Raw genomic sequence first — 17,787 nt, 5'->3', positions numbered from 1 at the left:
AAGACTAAAAAGAAAAAAAAACTAAAAAAGCTAAAAAACTAAAAAAACTAAAAAAGGTAAAAAACTAAAAACTAAAAAAAAAATGAAAAAAAAATAAAAAAAGGCAAAAACTACAAAAAAAAACTAAAAACTAATAAAAAAAACTAAAAAAGCTAAAAAACTAAAAAAACTAAAAAAACTAAAAAAAGGTAAAAAACTAAAAAAAAACTAAAAACTAAAAAAGAAAAAAACTAAAAAAAGGAAAAAACTGAAAAATAAAAGAGAAAAAGAAAACTAAAAAAATATGAATAAAAATAAAAAAATAAAAAAGATAAAAACTACAAAAAAAACTAAAAAGAAAAAACGAAAAAAAAACTAAAAAAGCTAAAAAAAGGTAAAAACCAATAAAAAAAACTAAAAAGAAAAACTTAAAAAAGGAAAAAACCATAAAATAAACTAAAAACTACATTCGATCAAAACTATCAGAAAGCCATTTAGACAAAAAAAAAATATGCAAATTCCGTTTTAATTATTCCTCTGCGGAGAGCCAAAATCAAAACATGCATTGATTCAAAAACGTTCAGAAATTAAATAAAAAAACAAGTTTTTTTTTAACTGAAAGCAAGGAGCGACATTAAAACTTAAAACGAACAGAAATTACTTCGTATATGAAAGGGGCTGCTTCCTCATAAACGCCCCGCTCTTTACGGTAAAGTTTTTACTCTTTTAAAAAGAAGAGTTGAGAGAAAGAGTCAAACCTTAGCGTAAAGAGCGGGGTGTTGATGAGGAAGCAGCCCCTTTCATATACGAAGTAATTTCTGTTCGTTTTAAGTTTTAATATCATTCCTTCCTTTCAGTTAAAAAAAATTGTTTTTTCATTTAATATGTACTAAGCTTGTAACTTTTGGTTTTCTTTTTTAAGGTTTTTGAATTGTTATTATCCCCTGTTATTATAGAGAATCATCATTTGTAATAATTACAAATTTTCGGCTTTTTGGCCTTCCTACGGACGTTATATCCGTTCAAACCTGTAATCATGTAGCGAGTCGATTTTATCAAACAAAAAAATAAGCTCATTTTAAAATTTTCAAGTATTTATCTAGTTTGAATATAAACATTATAAATTATTACTCAGGCAACTTATAAAAAAGTTGTGATTTATCGCTTAAATATAAGCGATAAATCACATTTAAGTGATTTATCACTTATATTTAAGTGATAAATCACTTAAATATAATTTTATTGCTCACGCCCAAATAATGAAAGACTGTCTGCATCAAGCAAGATTTTGGAGCAGTTTTAACAGTCATGACATAAGAATGGAATTAGGTCTTATGTAGTTTAGGCCTATTTCGGGCGAATTCTTAAAAAAAAGAAAAAAAAGAAAACAAATTTAAAAAAATCTGGCACCACGACATAGACGCTTCGAGTTTTATAAGTGATCTGTATCAGACAAGGTGGTTTTGCCAGAAAAAACCCTCTGTACAAATACCAATGATACCCAATAGAATTTAGGAAAAAAACAAGCTTATTTTCTCTTTTTATTATTTCTGCTACCTGAATTGACAAAGCCCAAATTGATGTTAGATTTGCTATAAGCAACATTTTTAATGCCCATGCCAATGGGTATCACACATTTTCTTCTTCAAAATTGCCCCATCTAAATGGACAACTTTGAGTCAGAAAAAAAAAACCTATTTTGTTGAAGATTGCTGGAGTTTCCAAAGTATTTTGAAAAATCTCTATTTTCAAAACCTCCTCCTACTTCTCATATTCAATAAGTCCTCAATATGTCCGCTTTATCATGGATTGCCGTAAAGCCAAAAGCATCCCCTGGCATGAACAGAATAAAATACAAACTGACCTGAAACCCTGAATACGTTGCTCCATTACTACCAACAGCAATAGTTAAAAATATAACAGTAGAAACTGCATTACATCCTGTATACACCGCGCAAATCAAAGCTAATCCAGGAACAAACGTCCCTGAAAGTAGAACAGAAATATGTTAATAGATTAACGATACTAAAAATAAAAACAGAAGACAATGGGCGAAAAAGAGTTCTTTCAACTTTTCATATTTATCATATTGTATAGCCCAATAAAATATTTAGAACAGCCGCGGTATCTAAAAAATATTACCAGAAATTATGTTAAAATATTATCGTTTATCTATCGATGGATATATATTATAAAGATCAACAATGCACATACTCAATTCTGACATACGGCCGAAATATTCATTCAAATTTGAATTCCATCGTCTTGCGATAAGAATTCCCTGTTGTTCTTCTTGTAGTTTATGTTTATGATGAAAAGGTAGTGTGGTCCCCGTCGCAATTTACGTTAGAATAAGCCCTCTGATGATCTTCTAAGACCAGTGGTTTGATATGACCCCTCCTGGAAAAAACATCCATGATCGTTCTTTTCGCATGAAATACGCATTCCGCATTTTTATACATAGGAGCTTGAAACATCTACAGTAGAATTCTCTTACATGCTGAATCTGATGGTATGCTTTTTTAAATATCAGATGACTTTTTAAGTGTGTTTTCCTCTTTTTCCAAAATTAGGCAATTTTCTCAGGCTTGTAGCTTTTACGGTTAACATTAAACTTAATGAACTTTATATTCAGAATCAATGTCTGGGTAGCCGTTTTTTAGACTTTCAGTTACCACTGGGCCGAGTAGTTCTTTACTTTACAGCTCGTCACGGGGAACTTGTTTTAAGGAACCATATTCACATTTATAAAGTCATTCAAGCATTTGATTACTGTTGTTTTCTTCTTGCATGGGATAGGCATGTTCCCTTCACTTGATCCCAAGTTTTTACTGTTTTTAGGTTTTCCTCTATTTAAATATTCGATGCAAAACAGCAAACCTACTCTTACCTACTGAATTGCAAGTTTTCCGGATTGTAGTGACAGAGGTTTCTCTATTATGACGATAATAGTCAGCAATCCAACTTGATACATTAGCGACTATCCACATCATGAGATAAGGCAATGCTGACAAAAACCCATTCTAAAAAAATATTTAAAATTAATTTAATCAATTCAATTAATTAATTAAAATTAATTAATAAATTAACTAAGATTAATTGATTTAAATTAATTGATTACAATTAAAAAAATTAATTAAAAGAAAATCATGAAAAACGATAGAAGTAGTTTAGTCAGAATAGCAGCAAAAGACGAGTCACTTACAAAAATAATTCATCAAAAAATTACAAAGGCTTACCAAGACAACGATCCCTTAGAGGATGCTAAAAATAAAACTAGATCTTTGATGTGTTACGGCAAACAAAGCACGTAAATCACAGTTGTAGAGCAAGGCATGTAGCTATGTTTCGTTCGACAAAAATTGAAGGCAATCGCTTACGCTTTCCATGGCATCAAGACACTTCACCGATAAGCCGAAGATACTAAAGAATGCGCTTTCAGGATCAGTGCATCGAAAATTTTTGCCCACTTTGATCCAATTTTTCACTTCAATTCGACATTTTTGCTTATATTTGAGTCGGGAGGGGGTACTGTAATTAATTTTCCCCCCGATATCATCAATCCTAAGGATGTCTCTGATCCCCTCCGGAGCAGAGTCCAGATCTGACCTACAACTTCAAAATTTACAATGGAGAAATTAGCTCTCGCCAAATTTTTCACCATCTTGCAACCTTTCCGGTATACGCTCTTATTCTGCATTTCTTTTTATACTGCTTTACTGGCTAAGAAAGAAAACCGATTTTTATTTCAGGGGAGACATTTGAAATTTTTTAGACTTCATAAGAGTTTCTCCTCTGCTTCAAGAACCCCAATTGAAAAAAAAACTAAGGCGTTCTAAAACCTTCGCAGTCACTATAGACTGCGGATAACTGTCTAAGCGTCAGAAGCATCATATTCCTAGGGAATGCCCCCCCCCACATTTTAGATCCACATTCAGATTACGTAAGTGAGTAGAATAAAATTAGTGAGATGTCAAGATGAACTAAAGAACATGAAAATGAAGGACATGATAACAATTGAAATCTAGACCTCCCAAATCTCATTCTCAATTGGTAAATGCAGGAATTTTACCATTTCAATTTTTAAATTATGTATGATCATTAAAAGAATGAAATGACTAGTGAAAATAGAGGATAGCCAGCCAAAACCAAGGGGCGATTCCACTAAATCTGCCACTATTTGTCGGAAGCAGTTAATGTAATATCATGACTTTCCATCCAACAGAACAAGTTATCAACAGAGATCAATGAAGTATGTGAAAAAAATTGGCAAATCAAGCGTAAATTCAGTTCTTGTGGTACACATGCGTACCCTGGATTAGGACACCGCTAGCGTCACAATCCCACTTTCGATCAAAATAAGCTTAAGCTGAAATGGAATTTACCAACCAATTCGGTTGCATTCAGTTTGTTTCTGGCATCTTTTTCTAACAAACAAAAACTGAATATTATTGTGCATACATGTTGCTTACTTCTGGACTATGCTACCTGGCGAATTACCTCAGGCTGTTAAAGAAATAAGGCTGTTAAAGGAATAACAACATTTGAAGTCATTGATCCATATGGCATAGGAGTCTTTATTTTATCGTTCGCCTTCTCATACGAGTTACGGAAAGGTACCATAACAGAGTTGTCAAGACCATGGTCATGAGCACTGACCAACAACTGACTATGTATAACTGAGCTGAATACCTCTCAAATATCTAAAGCTGCAGAAATTCATACATCACCAGAACAGTCACACTCAAGAAAAGTGTTCGCTATGGTATGCTAGTCAATGATCATCTGCATCTGCGGTTCCATTCGAATATATCTGTTCCATAAATTAATAAAAAGTCGAATTGGTTTGGGAAGGCATTTTTTCATGATATTTCTTATAATGAGAGTGTAACTTTACCTTAAAAGTGGAATAGTTACTTCTTCTATTTACGCCCCACTCTCTGCTCGGTCCCATTGCGATTATATAGTATTTTAGATATTTTTAAAGATTTTAATAGTTTTGTTATAGGTAGAGATTTTAATGCTTAAAGCCCTTAAAGGTAGATAATTATTCTATGGACAGAAGAGGTAAAGATGTTGAAGATCGTTTAATTAGTAAATCATTGCTTGCAATCAATGACATATATGCTACTACACATAATGCTAGTATTAGTCCAGATGTAACAGCTAGTAGTTCTCAGCTTCATAAGTTTGTAAGAGATTGGAAGATTTTAGATGAGATACAATCACTTTCGGATCACAATTATATAATGTATAGTCTAGTGTTGGATTCAGATCAAAAATTAATAAACGATACTCAAAGGTATAATTTTAAGAGAACTAATTTTAATATGTTTAGTACTGTTTTATTGGATAGAATTGATTGAGTTTATTCGCTTCCTCTTAACAGTTGCAAAGATATTGATTTAAATGTGGATTCTTTTACTAAAGTATTTCAACTGGCAACTTCAGAATAAATCTTCAGAGCAACTTCAGTGTGCTAGATGGTGAAGCCCTGAATTCTTTAATTTGAGAAGACTATATAGACATAAAATAAGAATTAGTAGAGTCTTTAAGACTAATGCAAGTAAGCAGCAATTTATATAAGCTAAAAGAAATTGGAAATTAGAAATACTAAAACCTAAGTTTGATGATTAGAAAAAGTTCTGTGTAGATCAAGCTAGTTCAGACCCTTGGAATACAATCTATCGTATTTGTAAATCTTCAGAGGGAAATGTTAAGTCAATACATATTCTTAAAGATGACGGTACAAGCACGACATCAATTAAAGACGCGGGTGAAGTCCTATTTGATAATTAGTTTTGGAAAGATATTCTTTTGCATGATAATCGTGTTCACAGTAAAGTTAAAGATAATGCTTCAAATATATTAAGTGAAGGAATTGTAGGTGCAGACCAGATAAATCTAGATGAATTAGAAAATGCATTCAAACCCGTGAAACCTGAAAGCACTGACTTAACGCTCTTGCTCATCAAGGTCGCCAACGTAGAGGGAACTGGTTGACAACGCCGTCTGTCTTCTCCAAGTAGCCCTCTCCAGGGCTAATCGATACCAAAATCGATTTTAAGAATTACTGAGGATGTTACGCACAAATCTCAACTACGAAACGAATCATACTTTTGGAGCTCTGAAAACATCTTAATTAAATATTTCCGAAAAAGTGTTTGATGGTCACCAAAATTGATTTGAAGAGCTTCCTAGGTTGTTAATTACAAACTTACGGCTAATATTGTAATATATGAGTCCCAAATGATTATATGATTTCTCCTAAAACGTTTAAAAAAGATAAACATTTAAAAACGCAAGTTTTCTATGTACAGTAAAGAGTAAAATTATCATCCGTTCAAAAATTAGCGTGAATGAAGGAACGACATCTGAATCAAATAGAAACTAAAATGAACAGAGAAGTAAAACTTAAAAAAATAAAACAGAAATTTGCAGTGAAATTAGTATTAAAATTTATCTTTGCTCAAAATGTACAATTTGGAAATGTACAATGTGCAATTTATGGTATTTACAAGCTAAATTGACGGAGTAACGACACTTTATCACGAGTTGAAACCAAAGGTCAAACCAAACTAGAGGATAGTGATCACAGAACAAAGGTAGTGAATTTAGGAGGGGTTCAACTATAACTAAAATTACTAGAATCCCTGACAGCTTGCCATTATCCACCAAAGTTGAAATAATCGAACTTTCTTAGTTTCAAATTATTAAAGTGTGGATTTCAAGTAAATTTTATAAATCAAATTTAGATTCAATATTTATTTTGGCCCAGGCTAAAGTTTTCAAAAGTGTGTGAGTTCTTCTGACTTCACCCTATTTTCATTAACTATAAAATATTTCGGAATGGATTGGTCTGCAAAACAAAAGCTAGTTTAGAATAATATGCAAAACCACCTTCTATCAGGGCTGCATTTTCCTTCCGACCAATTTAAAGAAAAAATGTATTTAATATTAATATTTCCTTACAAAAATTGGAAGGCAAGTAAGTGATAACTCCCTACTAGCTTCAGCTCCACTCAGTTTTATCATCTAATGACCTTACCCTTGATTTCCAACCCTTTCTTTCAAACTGAAACTACGTTGTTCAAATATTCCTCTCTGAGACGCAATTAAATGTCCAACCACACAATATTCACCTTTTCAATTCAATCTATCACAATTTCCATGCCATAGTTTATCAAACAAAATCCCAATAACTAGGTTTACTTTTATTTTGCAGTTTGAACTTAGGTTTCATTTCTTAGGTATGTATAAAAAAAAACAACCAAAATCACAAAATCACCATTCAAAACACTTTCCATTAGTAAGAGAGGACAACAGCAAGAACTTTCGAGCACAGTTCTCGTGTTCCTTATGTTCTTTTAGAGAACTGTTCTCGCTAAATTTGTCAGGTTGAATAAAATCCATCTTGACAAAGACGGAAAACTAGCATCTTAGCAGAGGATGTTGTGTCTTCCAAATTTGCCAATTAATTAAAAAAAAATTAGAAACTATATTTTTCCCCACTATTGGATCAACATAAGAAGAATATGCAACTAGTACTTACTGATTTAATGTCAAAATGCAGAACAGATTTCATATACGTGGGTAGTTCCGTCAGAAGAGTATAAAAACCCCAATTATTTCCACAATGTGCGACGAAAATTGCCCAGAAAGGTAATGACGTAAAAATTGCATACCATGGAGTTCCACCTTTCTAGAGTAAAAATCATAATTAGCATAGTAGTACAATCACTATTACGGAAAAAACTGTTACAAATGAACATCTAGGGGGGAGGGACCATTCACACACAAACCTCCCTTCATTTGGAAAAGCATATTTTACAAATCCTTGTGAAAACAAAATAGAAACGCTCAAGGTAATCTTTTTTAGATAAAAAATGCCAACATTAAAACTTTATGATCAACATAAATGCACCCAAAATATGACGGTTTCTGTCAGTTTCTTAAGCCAGAACTACTCGCTGAAGTCCAACTATTTCTAACAACGATTCAACGCTTGAAGTGCTCATGAACAACCTTATTTTTCAAGCTTATGTTACATTTCAGCTTAAAGAATTGAGAAAGAGCGACAGTCTCCATCAAGCGAAGAAAATACCAATCAGAATACAACATGATTGTCCCTCCCCCTTGACCAACCTAGTACGCACCCTAGCCCATAGTAACCAAAATTTAAAAACACATTTTCAAAAAAAAAAAGTGAAAAGAGGAAGAACCACTATCTGAACATGACTCAGGAATGGTAACTGTCATTTCAATTAATTGTATTGATAAAAGCTGGTAGCAAAACAACATTCTGGAAAATAAAAAGAGACCTGAAACCCCGCGAAAATGGTACCGAATCGAAAAGGAAACTATATCTATGGAACCATCATAGTCGAAAACCCGATTTAGAAAATTATCATGAGAATTAGTAAATATCATAGAATTAGCGCTGAAACATTCTATAGAGATGTTTAAGTACTCATTTGAAAGGAAATTGCTACATCTAAATAATTTTTGCAAGCAACAAAAATAAGATGAAATAATAAAAATCTGTTTTTGTCAAAACCTCCATTTTACATATGAAAAAATTATGTCCTATTGTGTGCGATGTCATATTTAAAGACTTTGCTGCCTGATTCCCTAGGGTTTGTTCTATGCTAGATCCGGCTAAAAATAAAAGCGTAAGATATATACATATATATATATATATATATATATATATATATATATATATATATATATATATATATATATATATATATATATATATATATATATATATATATATATATATGTCGTTACGCGTCGTTACGCGCCATATTAGTTACGCGCCATTGTAGTTGTGTCCCTATGTCCCACCTGGGAATATAGATATATATATATATATATATATATATATATATATATATATATATATATATATATATATATATATATATATATATATATATATATATATATGTTTTTAACTACGTAAAACTTGCGAATATACAACATTCTTTGCTGTCCCATTGTCTGTGCATATAAATAGATTGTCAGGTTTACCGACTCTTGAACATGCAACATATAATGGTCCATGGGAAAACAATCCGTATTCAGATCTATACCTCATGATTCTAATGATTGCCCTTGAGCTTTGTTGATGGTGATTGCTAAACGACCATTCCCTGTGTCGCCGTCGTCATTTATATATCCCCCTGTTCCCCCCGGCGTCCCCTTTGTAGTTGTGTCCCTGTTTCCCGGTCGTCACTTATATTTCCTGTGTCCCGGTCGTCATTTGTGTCCCGGTCTCCCAGTCTGTGATTTCTCCTTGAGTGTCCCGGGCGTCATTTATATTCCTTGTGTCCCGGTGTCCCGGTCGTCATTTGTGTCCCGGTGTCCCGGTCTGTATATACATTCGTTTTCGAATTGGTCTTTTTTTTTGTTTTTAGTTTTTTACCTTTTTTTAGTGTTTTTAGTTATACCTCATGATTCTAATGATTGCCCTTGAGCTTTGTTGATGGTGATTGCTAATCGAACATTCCCTGTGTCCCCGTCGTCATTTATATATCCCCCTGTGCCCCCCGGCGCCCCCGTTGTAGTTGTGTCCCTGTGTCCCGGTCGTCATTTATATTCCCTGTGTCCCGGTCGTCATTTGTATCCCGGTGTCCCGGTCTGTATATACATTCGTTTTTTTATTTTTGTTTTTCTCCTTTATTTTTCATTTTTTTCCTTTTTTATTTTTTTTTATTTTTTAGTTTTTTTAGTTTTTTAGCCTTTTTAGCTTTTTTAGTTTTTTTATTAGTTTTTAGTTTTTTTTCTTTTTAGTTTTTTGTAGTTTTTACCTTTTTTTTAGTTTTTTTAGTTTTTTTTTTACTTATGTCCTGGTCGTCATTTATACTCCCTGTGTCCCGGTCGTCATTTGTGTCCCGGTGCTTTGTTGATGGTGATTGCTAATCGAACATTCCTTGTGTCCCGCTCGCTTTCTCTTCGAGTGTCGTCATTTATATTCCCTACTAGCTGTTGGGGTGGCGCGAAGCGCCACCCCAACACCTAGTTGGTGGAGGCGCTTCGCGCCCCCCCAAGCTCTCCCGCGCGCGTAAGTCGTTACGCGCCATATTAGTTACGCACCTTTGTAGTTGTGTCCCTATGTACCACCTATGAATATAGATAGATTTATATATGTGTTTTAAACTACGTAAAACTTGCGAATATACAACATTCTTGGCTTTCCCATTGTCTGTGCATATACAAAGTCTTATGTACTAATAATGACGTCATATGCAAACGCTCTTTTTACAAACAAACAAACATGCATACACACAACTCGTTTTTATATAGAAAGATAGATAGATAGATACAATACAAATTAACTGCGTAAAACTTGCGAATATACAACATTCTTCGCTGTCCAATTGTCACTGCATATAAATAGATTGTCAGGTTTACCGACCCTCGAACATGCAACGTACAATTGTCCATGGGAAAAAAAATCAGTATTAAGATCTATACCACATTTTTCTAATGATTGACCTTGAGCTTTGTTAATGGTGATTGCAAATGCTAATCGAATTGGGAATTGCAATCTTTTAAATTGAAAAGGCAGATCCGTTGGAATCATGGGAATGCGAGGAATAAGAACAGCCTCACCCTCAAAAGGCCCTGTCAAGATTGTGGCCTCTATTAGGTTTTCCATTGTTTTTTTTACGGCAAGTCGCGTGCCATTGCAAAGCTTTGGTGGGTTGATATTTCTTAAAAGTATTATTGGTACGCCTATTTTTAGTTGTAGCACGTGTGGTGGAAACCCTGAAAGATCCACGGAATTTAAAAATTCAGATGGATATTTAACCGCTTCATTTGGTTCCAAAACTGTGTCGACTGACTTGTAAAGGACTGCCTGGTCTCGAATCTTGGTCAAAACCATTTATTATTTTTATAATTGTTTAGAATATTCGGAAATACTTTTTCAATCAATTCATTTTTGGACGTGACTAAATTACAGAAATCAGCAGGTAGTTGTATACGTCCTGAAATTGAGTCTACTGGGAGCTTTCGTTTCCAATTGCCAGCAATTGATCTGAAAATGTTTGACCAGAGTCATCATTTTGCAATCGGACACGCATATTTGTAGTTAATTTTAATGTTTTTACGTGTGCCCATAAATTAGAATTTTTCAGGCAAGCATTCATTTCGTCTGCAGGGGTTGATCTAGGTTTTATAGGTAATGTTTGCCTGAAATCTCCCGCAAGCAATATTAATGTGCTGCCAAAGGGTTTCGACTTCCCTCGCAAATCTTTCAAGCATTGATCCAGAGCCTCGAGCGATTTTTTGTGTGCCATTGTGCACTCATCCCAAATAATAAGTTTGCATTGCTGCAATACTTTACCCATCCCAGATGATTTGGAAATATTGCACGTGGGAGTTTCTGTAGAATGCAAATTCAGAGGCAATTTCAAAGCGGAATGAGCAGTTTTTCCACCAGGCAGCAATGTTGCGGCTATTCTGGACGACGCAATTGCCAACGCTATATCATTTTTTGATCGAAATGATACCAGAATCAGTTTTATCACAAACGTTTTACCAGTACCTCCTGGCGCATCCAAAAAGAAAATTTCTCCAATGTTGTTATCGACACAATGCATTATCGTATCATAAATGTCTTTTTGTTCCGACGTTAACTTGGAAATGTTATTTTGTACATGCGACAATAGATTACTCGTAATGTAACTTTGTTCACGATCAACTTCTACACATGTCGAAACAGCAGCGATACGGTTAGGTGAAGGTATTCCCAAATCCTGAAGAGGTTTGTTTGCCATACATACGCACAAATCTTCTATAATAACTAAAGTGTAGTTATAAATTTCTGATGTAAAATCAAAAGTCATATCTGACGTCTCTAACTGTTTTCGATGGAGTATATCTTCGGACATTTTTGACTTATATTTTTCCCCTAACTCTGTAGGAGCTGATGGAGATCAAGTTGTTAAAATGATGCCAAACAATGCACGAATTTGACTTGGAGTTGACGTTTCGCACGCGTCATTGATGCAGTTATCCCAGTGTTGGTCATTCTCCAATAAATTCAGAGCTTGGCATGCACTACGGTAAGTGTCATGTATAGTACCGTTTACAGTTCTCAAATACTCAAAGGATGTCGGACCGGGTACATTCACCAAAAGCAGGCGTAGAAAGAAGCATTCATGTTGATTGAGGTGAACGGTGTAGAGTCTTCCTATCGTGGTATCTTTGAAGATGGTAGGTTGGCCGTCGACTGACTTACCCTGTTTTCGACGTTCAAATACTTTATTTTTAGTATTCCACGTGTAATACGAAGGCACTTCAGTATACAGCAGTTATTTTTGCAAAAGAATCATTTTTGCAAAGCGAAAAGAAAGCGGTTAACTTTGTATCCGGTGGATTCAGGGCTCTTTGTTGCACGTTGGTTTCCGAGAAATAAACACGTTGACCATTCTGTAAATGTACCGCTAAGTGAACAACAGCTGGACTACGTTCATGTATCGGAAATGAAAGAATTTGCCAAACAGCTTCATTACTGCTTATGTATCTTCCAGCCTGATATTGTACGATTTCGTCAGTATCTTTGATTTCGGGCTGCAAGCCAAAAACTGCCATGTCACTGCCTTTGTTGACGTATTTACATATGTATTTGATTGCCTTTACGGAGTTACAGTATTCAACGTTTATGTGTGCATTAAATGTTTTTGATAATAATATGGGAATATGGAATATGGGGAATATGGAACAACCCACTGGTTATCTACTTCGATGGTGGTACCGTTACGCTTCTTTATTATTGCTGTTTTACCGCCATCTTCAGTAGATCTTCTTCTATATTGTGGGTAACCATCATTGCCAGTAATTGTGTTGGATACTAAAAGTCGAGGATATTGCTTTGTGCACCTTCCTTTGGCCATGCATGGTGAATTTTCGCTCAGTGCAGCGCAAGGTCCATGTATCATATTTTTTACAATAATATCATGTAACCCCTTATCGACATTTTCATCAGGTATTTCAGCGGAAATAACATCATCAATTTCGTTCGAAGTAATTTTTTTATGTAGCCAGATTAGTATATGTGCGTGTGGCAAACCTCGTTTTTGCCATTCCACTGAGTACATCCAGCATCGCACTGACCCAAACACTTCAAGTTTTACTATGTAGTTTATCAGTGATTTCAACTTTTGCCAGAAGACATGGGTCGTAATGTCATGTCTATGAACCGCCGATTGTCCTTGAAGTAAAAGCTGCAGTATCTCGTCCCAAGATTGATTACATGTAAATGTAATAAATAAATCTGGACGACCATAGAGACGAACATACGCAATAGCATCTTGAGCATATTCATGCATATGACGGGGACTGCCAGCATATGACGAAGGTAAAATTGTTAATCTTCCAACGTTTGTGGTATTACCGTCATTTACAACTGCATCTCGCAAATGAATGTATTGTTCAGAGCGGAGCTTGGTCTGATTCAGGCGGATATATAGCAAACTTTCTGATTCAATTTTAGCATACATATCAACGACGTATTGGTGAAACAATTGACGGCATTTTAAAATGTAATTTTCTTCATCCTGCCGAATCATTAGTCTATAGGAATAATAATGCATTGCACTGCATTTCTTATTCATTTCTTTGTTAGTGGCTGGATTCATCAATTTAATATTAAAGTGATAGCCGTCGGCTCCATCCCAAAAAATGATAGGATATTGAAGGGCATCGTAGCATCGATGAGTTTCAGCAATTCTTAACAACTGAGCGTTTCGCTTATGAAGAATAATATCTCGAGGTAAAAACTGACCACCGACCATAACGATTGCCACTTCGTCGATAGTTGGAGCATTGTATCTACACACATGTTGGCCAGGAGGCGTTTTGTCAGCGGAAATAACAATTTTATGCGTATCAGTAGGCATCAAATCGATGGCTGTTTTGAACAGACACACTAAATTATTATTTTCGTGGAAAAGATGTTGCAATTGGGAAACGATTGTCCTTTCAACGTTGGAGAAATTTCGCAACGTGCATTCAATTCAGAATTTCTATCACTGATGAAGTACAATTGTAAAAATTTATGATTATCGCCTGAGAATGGTAGAAGGGACCCGCCTCTATGATAAATTTGCCCTTTTACTTTGAAAGTAGACATAAATTAATCTGGATTTTCGATTTGGGCTCCAAACGACGTCATTTGGAAACATGAGTTATATTTTCTGATTTGTGATAAAAAACGCTTAGATTCTGACGTAGTTCCAGTAAGGAAAGTCTTCAATGGCTCTGGTGGTGCAGCCAATAGAGGAAGTTTAACTTTTCCTGAGGCGCAACACATTCCCATTGTTTCACCATTGAATTTCAAGGCCTTGCAATAGGGACAAATTTTAGACATAGTCCCGGTTTGAACACATCTAACACATCTACTCAAGCTATAATCATCGACTGGGCTGTACCTGAATGCCAGGCGATAACTTTCAGGTTGCTCTGATTCCTCCGCACGCTTTCTTTTCTTACTTTCTCTATCAGCAGCAAGCCGGATTTCTAGCTGTTCTTGTGATTCCTCGGCACGCCTTCTTTTTTCACTTTCTCTTTTAGCAGCAAGTCTGGTTTCATGTTGCTCTGGTAGTTCCTTGGCATGCCTTCTTTTTTCACTTTCTCTTTTAGCTGCAAGTCTGGTTTCATGTTGCTCTGGTAGTTCCTCGGCACACCTTCTTTTTGATTCCTCGGCACGCTTTCTTTTCTTACTTTCTCTATCAGCAGCAAGTTTTGTGGCATAGACTCTTTGAGCATCTTCCTCGGCTGTTGCCATTGTAAGTTCATCAGTCATTTTACAGTTAAACATTAATAGATTTCTCCGTGAACGCATGTCTTAAATACCTTTAATGACGTCACCGTCATAACAAAAATGACGACAACTAACTTTATGACGTCAGTTAACACACAAACATGACGTCACCCGACAGACCCACACACACACAGACAACTTATTTTTATATATATAGATAGATAGATGAACCGGTGTCCCGGTCGTCATTTGTGTCCCGATGTCCCGGTCTGTAATTTCGTCAGTCGAAAACATGACGTCAGTCGACACACAAACATGACGTCACTCGACAGACACACACACACACAGACAACTTATTTATATATATATATATATATATATATATATATATATATATATATATAGATATATATACTAGCTGTTTGTGTAGCGCCTCGCGCCACACCAAGACCGAGATGGTGGGGGCGCTTCGCGCCCCCCAAGCCCCCCGCGCGTGTAAGTCGTTACGCGCTATATTAGTTACGCGCCATTGTAGTTGTGTCCCTGTGTCCCACCTGGGAATATAGATAGATATATAGCTTTGAATATAGATAGAGCTTTGTTGATGGTGATTGCTAATCAAATATTCCCTGTGTCCCCGTCGTCATTTATATATCCCCCCTGTGCCCTTCCGGCGTCCCCGTTGTAGTTGTGTCCCGGTTGTCATTTATATTCCCTGTGTCCCGGTGTCCCGGTCTGTAATTTCTCTTTGAGTGTCCAGGTCGTCATTTATATTCCTTGTGTCCCGGTCTGTAACGTCATAAAGTCTTCAATGGCTCTGGTGGTGCAGCCAGTTGAGGAAGTTTAACTTTTCCTGAGGCGCAACACATTCCCATTGTTTCACCATTAAATTTCAAGTCCTTGCCATAGGGACAAATTTTAGACATAGTCCCGATTTGAACACATCTACTCAAGCTATAATCATCGACTGGGCTGTATCTGAATGCCAGGCGATAATTTTCGCGTTGCTCTTGTGATTCCTCGGCACATTTTCTTTTGGCATTAGAAAGAAACCTCCAGTGGAACAACATAAACACAGAAACAAATCCACACCATGAAACACAAAGAAAGAAAAACAAAAGGAGAAAAGAAGACTGTTTTCCTACTTAGTAATTTAAATAGATCAGTACCAGAACGAGGCCTTAGCCTTACTCATCCATCCAATTACACATGTCAAACAGCATAGCCATACACAGTCAACCGCAAAGAATAATCCATATATACGTTATAGAAAACTTACATAGAAAACTGCTATCTTGAGATAGTCTCCCATAAAAAAAAAAAAAACGATCTATAGGGTCAAAAATTTGAGAAAATTCGTTAAGATCCTTAATTTTTGGTTTTTGCAAATGACGTCGTTTACTATGTTAGCACATCATATAAGCATTTCTTAATACATCATAAATGACATCACATAAGCATTTTCTTATACGATGTCTTGCATAGAATAAATAAGATAGTTTAGTTTCCAACGAATCAGTTATTTATATAATATAATGTCTGTTGGAAGGCCCAAAACCGAAAATTTGCAGTTGCAGTTACTACAAATGATGATTCTTTGGAAGCAACACCTGAACTATCAAACACGATAAGATGTGAAAATCGATAGCCTTGACCATCAATTGCAACAACACCAATACGGGCAGCTAAAGCAAAGGCTATTCCTAAATTGTCTGAGATAATCAAAATCAGAGAAACGTCTCAAAGATGAAAATAAAGAGGAAAGAAACGGAGGGTTAGAAGATATGCGAAAACGACAATTATAGCGTGTCCAAAATGAAAATGAAGAGCAGACGCGCGCGGTTAGAACAGATGCGACATCGAGCAAGTGCGCGAATCAAAAATGAAAATGAAGAGCAAAGACACATGCGGTTAACAGACATGGGACATCGAGCATATGAGCAATTCAAAATTGAAAATAAACAGCAAAGACACACGCGATTAGAAGACATACGACAACGAGCATGTTAGCGAGTCAATGAAAATCAACCTGATCAGCGAGATTCAAAACGTATCAAAATACGAAATGATAGCGATGATGATTGGGTATGAGATTTTGACACGGATAAGGTCATCAATGCCTACCATACTTTTGAAACTCAAAAACCTGGACTAGATAAGCCGTTGGAAGAAAGAGATGTTTTTGTCCTACCACCTGAACAATTAAAAGAAACAATGGCTCGGTGATATGTCTTTCATAATGCCAAAAGACAATTGGAGGCAAAAGAAGAAGTTTTTGTCCCGCCATCTTAGCAATTAAAAGAAACAAAGGTTGAGTAATATGTCTTTCATAATGACAAAAGACAAGCCGAGGCAAAAGTTAAAGGTCCAATTAAAAAAACATAATTTTACAAAGATACTACTTCTAATTTAAGGTCCATTTGGACGTCATGACATCAAGAATATATATATAGTGCTAGGAGCCAGGGGACTTCGCCACCGAACCCCAGCAAGTGCAGATACCATGAACTTATTCTTGATGTCACAACTTCAGTTTCAGTTAAAGACTTCAGGTGGCTTGGTGCTCTGAGCAGTCGTTAATAGATGTAGTTTTATTTGAGATTGGAAAAAAAAATTAGTCGATTTATAATGGTAAGCGTTTTATCTATCAAATTGCCATTAAACAAACATTTGAACTGAAAATGCTATTGTTTAAAGCAAATATAACTAAATGATTCATTCTCAGAGCATCGTATTATTCGAGTTAAACTTCGGCTTGTGAAGCAGGGGGCTGAGGCAGGGGCAAGTTAACAATTTTTGAGGAAGGGGGGGGGAACTATATGATTTTAGCCCTTCTCTGCTGAAAATTTTACATCAACACTAGGCACAAAATCGGTCGCTACCATGAATACCTGTTGCGAAGACAAATGGCCATGAGTTACTTCCTTATCATTACCTATTAAGCGTTTATTTTGTTAATTACATAATTATTCTCTAAAAGCAGGTCTAATATATATATATATATATATATATATATATATATATATATATAT

General features: G+C 35.3%; 1 protein-coding gene across 6 annotated transcripts in view; it reads right to left on the bottom strand.

Moving 5' to 3' along the window:
* The window catches only part of LOC136039900 (putative inorganic phosphate cotransporter), a 148,300-nt gene that overhangs the window by 76,009 nt on the left and 54,504 nt on the right, over positions 1–17,787 (bottom strand). For all 6 annotated transcript variants that reach the window (XM_065723887.1, XM_065723885.1, XM_065723884.1 and 3 more), the window contains exons 6-8: positions 7,532–7,681; positions 2,870–3,002; positions 1,844–1,965 (exon numbers count right to left, since the gene is read on the bottom strand). In XM_065723887.1, coding sequence (XP_065579959.1) covers positions 1,844–1,965; positions 2,870–3,002; positions 7,532–7,681 — 405 coding nt within the window. The remainder of the gene's footprint in view (positions 1–1,843; positions 1,966–2,869; positions 3,003–7,531; positions 7,682–17,787) is intronic.

Source organism: Artemia franciscana, chromosome 20, assembly GCF_032884065.1.
Source record: "Artemia franciscana chromosome 20, ASM3288406v1, whole genome shotgun sequence".
NCBI classification, from domain to species: domain Eukaryota; kingdom Metazoa; phylum Arthropoda; class Branchiopoda; order Anostraca; family Artemiidae; genus Artemia; species Artemia franciscana.
This window is presented reverse-complemented; position numbering and strand designations above follow the sequence as displayed.